Source organism: Lagopus leucura, unplaced genomic scaffold (assembly GCF_019238085.1).
Source record: "Lagopus leucura isolate 7727_CA_CO unplaced genomic scaffold, USGS_WTPT01 Super-Scaffold_100043, whole genome shotgun sequence".
In the NCBI taxonomy this organism is placed as follows: domain Eukaryota; kingdom Metazoa; phylum Chordata; class Aves; order Galliformes; family Phasianidae; genus Lagopus; species Lagopus leucura.
The window spans coordinates 3,794,232-3,801,527 of record NW_024962290.1 but is presented as its reverse complement, the minus strand read 5'-3'; the positions used below and the strand labels follow the sequence as shown (position 1 = coordinate 3,801,527).

The 7,296-nt window shown below is 46.5% G+C and overlaps 1 protein-coding gene across 1 annotated transcript; it reads left to right on the top strand.

Annotated features, from left to right (window-relative positions):
- Nucleotides 1-2,205: 2,205 nt before the first annotated feature.
- On the top strand, nt 2,206-3,789 carry LOC122186973 (omega-hydroxyceramide transacylase-like). The gene is made up of 5 exons (XM_042884048.1): nt 2,206-2,234; nt 2,687-2,910; nt 3,027-3,092; nt 3,437-3,663; nt 3,729-3,789. Exons 2-5 carry the CDS (start codon nt 2,692-2,694, stop codon nt 3,787-3,789), a joined length of 573 nt encoding a protein of 190 aa, XP_042739982.1. The 5' UTR covers nt 2,206-2,234; nt 2,687-2,691.
- Nucleotides 3,790-7,296: the final 3,507 nt, after the last annotated feature.

Below are 7,296 nucleotides of genomic sequence, written 5' to 3'. Positions count from 1 at the left end.
GGTGACGTCATACATGGTGACGTCATACATGGTGACATCATGCCACGTGCCTGGATGAGTGCTCGTCACATGAGCAGGGCAAGGGTTTCTGTGGCTGATGCTAAATACAGCACAGGCTGCGATTTTGTGCGTCGTGTTCCTGTTATAAGAAAAAGAAAAATAGTGTGACATGGCACCTTCAGGGAGCTGCTGAAGTCACAGGAATTGCAATTTGTGAGGCGAGGTTCTAGGGTGGGTTATGAATCTCTTTTATTCCTTTCTGCTGGCTGAATGTAAGCCAGCAGTGTGCCCAGGCAGCCAAGAAAGCCAAGGCGTCCTGGTTGTATCAGCAGAATTGCACCCAGCAGCAGCAGGAGGTGATCATCCCTCTGTACTCAGCCCTGGTGAGGCCACACGTGGAGTGCTGCGTTCATTTTGCGCCCCTCACTACGAGAAAGACACAGAGGACCTGAAGCATGTCCAGACACGGAGCTGCAAGGGTCTGTGAAGGGTGGTTGTGTGCTGATGAAACACGAGCTGACTGAGAGGCAGACAAGGTGCATGAGGTGAGCATGGCACATATCACCACAGTGGGAGAAACTGCCTTTCCCCCACACAAGCAGGCACAGACCACCATCCCTACTTTTCAACTCTAAGCACTGTTTACTTCTTTCTACAAGACTGGATGAGAGGCTGAAACAAATGGATTTACAAACTTCCTCAGTAATGCAGAAATGCAATTGAGCAAAAGATGGCCTGGGGTAGCCTGATCTGTGCTTTTGGTTTGTGATTGGAGCAGTGTATGGAAAGTAGTGCAGTAATAGGGCTGAACCCTATGCTTGAAGCAATAGCAGTTTTGTTGCTTCTGCAAAACAAGAGTTATTTTTCCCCTTTGTCCTAGAGTTACAAATCACTTTTTCTTAATCTCAGGAGCTTTCTTCATGTGGTTGACCAGTGGATTGCAAACTCTAAATCCCTCTTCCATCTAGTAAACAGCAGCATCTGGAATAGACTCTTCTTATTGCAGTTAACTTGTAGGGCAACACTTAAAGGTAGATGGAAAATTATTTCCCTTGTATCTGTTCTCTTGACTATTCCAGGAATGTGTGTATTCCTATCATCCCAAGTTTTCCATTTTTCCTTGCTCTTTCCTCTTTGCAACTCAACAATATGATCTGAAGCTCACGCAAGGTGTGTGCAAGGTGCTTAGTGGCTTGGCTGCTGGGTGGAGCTGGTCGGTGATGCTGCTCCCATGTAAGCTTGGGGCTGGATTAGGAGTGTGAGTGGTGCTCAGACAGGAGTTCAGGGCTTAGTGGAGACAGCAGCCTTTAGCACCACATGTGCAGCACAGCTGCCATGCTGACATGAGAGTACTTTGCAGCCCCTTTGTGTAGATCCAGACCCCCAAACTCACCTGGTTTTGTGAGCAAACTCAAAACCCTGAAATTGTGAAACCGAGTGAACAACTTGGATTTTGATTTCTTCAATAGTCCAAATACCTTCTGCAGGTTCTCCACTCCCTAGGTCAGGGTTTGGTAACCTCTGACAAATGAGACAAACCAGTTGTAAACAGCATCTTGCAGGACACTGGTGTACCAGGGAGAATTGCTGCTTCTTACCTTCCAATGGTCTGGAAAGAAGTGGAACCCTGTGGTAGTGCTCACGCTGTTCATCAGCTCAGGGAAGCAACTTTTCTCTCTGTTGTAATAGGGGCTGCTCCCCCAATATCAGTGAGACATGCAGCCCTCCACACAGCCTGGGGCTTTCACCCAGCTGCTAAGTGCACACCTTAGGAACGCATTGCAGTGTAGTCCATTTGTTTTCACAAGTAGCCTGAGGTATTAAAAGGATCACACATCACATGCTCCTGCCATTGCTTTATTTTCATTGGACATTTGGGTTTGAGATCTGTGTCAAACAGAGAGATAAAATGCAGTGAGAGAGGCTACAAACAGGAGCAGATTGGGAACAGCTACGTGTTGCCTTGCTTTAGAAGAGACCTCCAAACCTGTCCTGTGCAGCTCCTTTCTTGTGCTTTGAGCTCTTGGTTTTAGCAGAAGTTATGAACATAAAGGGAGATGAGCGACCTTTCTCTTTAATGTTCAGAGGCTGCAGTTTCCTGCAGGTATATGAAGCTGGAGTGGTAAAGGCTTTGCAGGACTTGGCACCTGAGATACTGAAATCTGCATCCAAGATCTACGGGATATCTTCAGGATCGATTGTGGCTGCATTTGCAGCATGTGAGTGTGATATAGGTAAGGGTGTTCTGTGCATGGAAAGATCAAGCTTCTAGGGGTGCCAGAGCTGCAAAAGATCTTTTTAAACTGTTGCCCTTAATCAGTGGTTAATTCCTCTGAATTTTATTTTGTTGACTTCTTTAAGAGTGGAAAATGTGGATAAATTAACTGTACAGGTGTAGTTATGGAATAAGTCTCCATGTCTTATCAATTTAAATTAATGTATCTCTACCTAATGTAAGAAACAGAATTGCCTTAGGAGACATTTTGGGGTTTTTATAGATTCCTAAAGCATGTAGGAAATAAAATACTGAATACAGTCATTGAGAATCTAGATCTGCCCTTGAGAGTTTCAGCCCTGCTGAAAATGGTGGCTCTTTACCAGCCTTTACCTGCTAAAACGTCCCTGTACCAGACAGAAATGCAGCTAAGAAAGTACATAACTAATAATTGCTTTGCCTTGCCTTTAGGTGAGATGCAGCAGTACCTCCATAGTGCTGGGAAACTCTTTTTCACCACGCTCCTTACAGCTCGGGGGAAAGTCCTGCTTGTTGTAAAGGAAGCCTTAAGTAAATTTCTGCCTGCCAATGCCCACCAGCTGGCATCTGGGAAGCAGCACATCATCCTCACCCGCCTGCGTGACTGGAATTGCGTGACAGTTTCAGAGTTTGCTTCAAAGGAGGACATCATCCAGGTGAGAGCCTTCCAGCTGTGGGTCCCACCTCAGCAGCCACAGATGAGTCAGCACTCACAAGGGCAAGAGATTTTTTGCAACTTTGCCCTCCAGGTCATTTGCTGTCTTTCCCACAGGCCGTGTTATGCAGCTGCTTCATCCCTCTGTGTTTTGGCTTTATCCCTCCTCTGTACCATGGGGTGGTGAGTATTCCTGTGGTCAGGAGAGCACACTGTGGCTCAGGGTAAGGGCTCATCTCAGTGGCACTAGGTGTTTTTGTACCCCAGGTTGCTTGTGCTGTGTGGCACAGTGTCTGCAGAGGGAGGAACTGAACCTAGGTGCCCCACAGCCACAATGGGGAGGGAGGAGTTGGTGGGTGTAGACCTTGACTGCATGGGGCGCTGCTCAGGGCTGCTGCCTGAAAGATTTCCCCAGCCCCAACCCTTCAGGCCCATTTGGGACTGAGCTGGGAGGAAATTCCATATGCATGCATATGACACAGCTCACTGTGAGAAGAAGGCTCAGGGTTCCTTGTTTTCTCTTCTAGCGTTATATCGATGGGGAATTCGGCATGTGGAAGACCAACCTCGTGTCCCAGACCACCATCACCGTGTCTGCTTTAGCTGGTGAATTTGACATCTGTCCCAGAGATTGCCCAGTTCCCTTCTTCGTTTTCCAAATAGTTGACTGGGTTTTACATGTGTCAGAACAAAACCTGTATCGTGTGCAGTGTCTTTTCCAGTGTCCTTCAGCAAAAGTGAGCTGCTTCTTCAGGTACCCAGAGCCACGAGGCCCCTATGGCTGGCCCACCTCTCCTGACTGCCATCTCCCTCCTGCAGGTTTGTGAACAGCTTTATCATGATGGCTACCAGGATGCAGTGTCCTTCTTACACAGATTGAGTAAGTGGTTGGGAACAAGGAGCAGGTAGGTCAGGTAATTCTCATTCCTGTTTTCTCTGTGGCCAGCACTGGAGCTCCCTGTTCATCCCTCTAAAGGAAGGGCTTGCTGGGAATGTCAGAGCTTTCCAGGGAACGTATGTCTCAATGACCTGGACAACAGTGTAGCCTTGGTGCCTTGTGTAATGTTTGATGTGTTATCCACAAAGCTGTGATATTTGGCAGCCCCTGACCCTAAAAAGCCAATTAGGATGAGCTATAAACTGCGGTCCTCGGTGCCTTTATCTTCCAGTTCACCCTGCACATGCCTTACATTGCTGGGAACCTGGTAGTTGATCCACAGACTGTGAGAACTGCCTTCTCTTCCCACAGATGCATTTGGTATCAAATTCCTTCCTGAGAACTTTACACTTTTGTTGCACAAAGAATCGTGTCAGAAAGGTGAAGGGACCCTGCACAGGAAGCCAGGAACAGGAGCACCTTGCTCCAGAGCAACAGACTCTCAGGACATCACCAAGGAGAATACAGCAAGCATTTGTTCAGCAGATGAACTGGAGGAAGAAGATATTTCCACCTCCTGCAACCCTCAGAAAGGTACAGAGCCAACACGTTTTTCATCCCATCAGTTCTCATTAACTGTGTGACCCTTGCCCAGTGCTCATAGGCTGTCGGGGTTTTTAAAGGCACCGGTAGGTGAAAATGTCAGGAAAGAGAAGGATTCCCCTCTTGAATGAGCTGAGCTTACTATTTATGGTGTTTGATGGCAGGAACACATTTCCCCTGCCTCTTCCTAGCAGATTTCTGATAAACACCACCTGAACTCCCAGCTACCCACATTATCATTTCCTCACAGATGAAGCCACATCAGAGAGGCCCTTTAGAAACACAGCTCTTATCAGGAAGTGACTTATGGTGCAAGGTAATGACAGGCTGTGCCCACACATTGTTTCGTTAAGGGTGAGGGAAGGAGCAGTGTGTCTCAATCTCTGAGGCTGGCTTTGCTGTGCGAGTCAAACCAAAGCTTCTACTTAGTAATTCCAGTATGCAACCACACATGAATGCTTAAGTGCAAGAGAAGCAAGTTGGAGCTGCAGATAAACCTCTGGCTGACTCAGTTTTAAGCAAAATAAGGTAGGCTTAAATCCCAACCTTCCAGCTTTCTTAAATCCTGTGCAAAATAATGCTGAAAACTGGGGAGCTGTCAGCATTTCAGATTCCAGTTTGGCTTTTTGTTACTAGCAGAATATGGTAAAGTATGTGCTGGACTGCAGTGTTGCTTTTGCTTTTATTGGTTCTTTTTCTGAGTTTTTCAACAATTCAAAACATGTCACTTAAGGAAAATTGCACAGCTTTTCCTGCGTGGCTGTGACTTAAAATGCTGCCACATACATTGAAGATGAAAAAAGACCCAAATGTGGTTCTTGTGTATCTAGGAGGACCACACCAAATCCTAAGCATTAAGGAAAAAGAGCAAAACTCTTACTATTTCAGATCTAAAACCAAAATGTTGGAATACCCAAAATGAAAGAAATCAAGACATTTCCATTGAAAACCACTGTGAAGCACTGACAGTTCTACCAACGGGAAGAGACCTACTGTGGAAATGCAGAATAATTCATATTTGCTTGTGTAAATGCCTCGTCAATCTGAACTGCATGTAGCCTTTGAAAACAGCAGAGGAGGACCCAGGTTTCTCTGGAGGTTTGGCAGGATGTGGGCAGTCAGGAATCACTTGGTCTCTTGTTTGGAGGGAAGGAATGAAAATGAGCTTTTTCCAAGGCAGGAGCTGGGCTCTAACATTTTTCACTAACCTAAGATGGACCAGATGAGCTTCCAGGCTCCCTTCCAACTCAGAAGATTCTATGATTCTGTGATTCTAAGAAGACTTGTGGAAGGAATCAGACTTATTTGTTAGGCCAAGAGAGCAACCGAGAGGTTAAGCAGAGCTCTCAGTCTTTAGAGGAGAAGCACCTTTTTTAATGTCTGGGAAGGAAAAGTGCTGATCTAGGTCAAGAAAAGGCTACTTCACAGTTTATCTGCACACTGATGGTACTAAACAAGCAAGAGTACAAACACACACACAACTCTCACACATTTTCTTATTAAGCCAGAACATTTCTGAAAGGACTGTTGCATTGTTAGGGCTTGCACAGGAGCGAGGCTCAGGTGATGCTGGTGGACTAATCACAAACATTACCTCTTTATCCATCTGCCCAGCAAGACGTTTTGCAAGTCCTTAGTATCTAGCCTATAAACAGAGTCAGTTCAAGATAAAACACCTGCATCAAAAAGCTGGAGACAAACAGGATAGAATGTGTTTGTTTTGTTTTGGCTTGGTTGCATGGGAGGGGAGAGTCTGGGGCCTGATCCACTGGGGGGATGTAGCTTCAGAGCAAGCACCTACTGCTTGGGCTGTGTCCAGCCCTCCATCTCAGCCTCTCATCTCATCTCATCTCATGGCTCTGCAGGGTTCAGTGCAGACTGGGCCAAGCAGCAAGGCATTGGCATGGGAACATTATTTTAAGGATTTCAAAGCCTGTTTATTTTAATTACACTGTAGATAACAACAATGAAGAAAGCAGCTCCGATCGGGTGCTTGAACCCAGTTTGTTACACAAGGATCAGCAGAGTCTATCAGATTGACCAACGTGGTTCTACTGCCTTTAGGGCCTTGCCAGCTACAGAAGAACATTTTTGACACAGCTGCTGCCTTTGGCCCCAGTTCATGTTTTAAAGAAAAAAAGAACAACTCAGAACACAGCCTGCAGACAGCCACTGAGATGCACTGAAGAGCACACTGACAGAACATCAGCAGCACAGGCAGAGCCACAACCCTCCTCATACTCCCAGAGGCCGCGTATGAATCCCATCACCCACCTTTAATGGAGCTATTTCAGGAGAAGTACAGGATCTACTGCAGCTGGTTTGGGTGCAGCTGAGTTTTCCAGGTTGTAAAAAGCTCCATGAGGTGATTCAAAGAAATGCCAGACTTTACCCATTGTCTCCTTTGTGCCATTAGCCCTAAGCTTGTGCAGAGGAGACAGCATCAGGTGCTTGCTTGAAAAGATGAGGGCTGAATAAAGTGTAAGGCAGCTGATACATGTGCTGAGTCATGAAATAATTACATCTTAGCATGTTTCTGCAGGCTTGGAGCAGGAGGAGGGATGATTCTTGTAATCAGCAAGTGGAGTGGCAAGGGAAAACAGTGGTTGGGCTGTATGTGCATGCAAGATGCCTGATTCCTCCTGCACAGACTGCAGCTTGGCTGCAGATGCAGTGCTTTTCCTTGGCCATCATGTTAAAGCAGGTCAGGCCTGGGTGGGGAGACTGCTGCAGTAGCACAAAAAACAAAATCAGCCCATTTCTGCAAGTGAAAAAACCAGCCCTTGTAATAACTCCACGAGGACATCAGCCATGCAACCATGTGAAACGATCTCCATTGTTGTCCACTGCTTACTGGGATGGCAAAACTGTGTAGTGTTGGAGCACCCCAGGGCCCACCTGGGATGG

Bases quoted from the DNA above. Each gene is read 5' to 3' on its own strand.
- LOC122186973 (XM_042884048.1), top strand. From the start codon at position 2,692: ATGCAGCAGTACCTCCATAGTGCTGGGAAACTCTTTTTCACCACGCTC. The intron at 3,093-3,436 runs GTGAGTATTCCT...TTTCTCTTCTAG, and splicing joins CTCCTCTGTACCATGGGGTG to CGTTATATCGATGGGGAATT. The intron at 3,664-3,728 runs GTACCCAGAGCC...TCCCTCCTGCAG, and splicing joins AAAGTGAGCTGCTTCTTCAG to GTTTGTGAACAGCTTTATCA.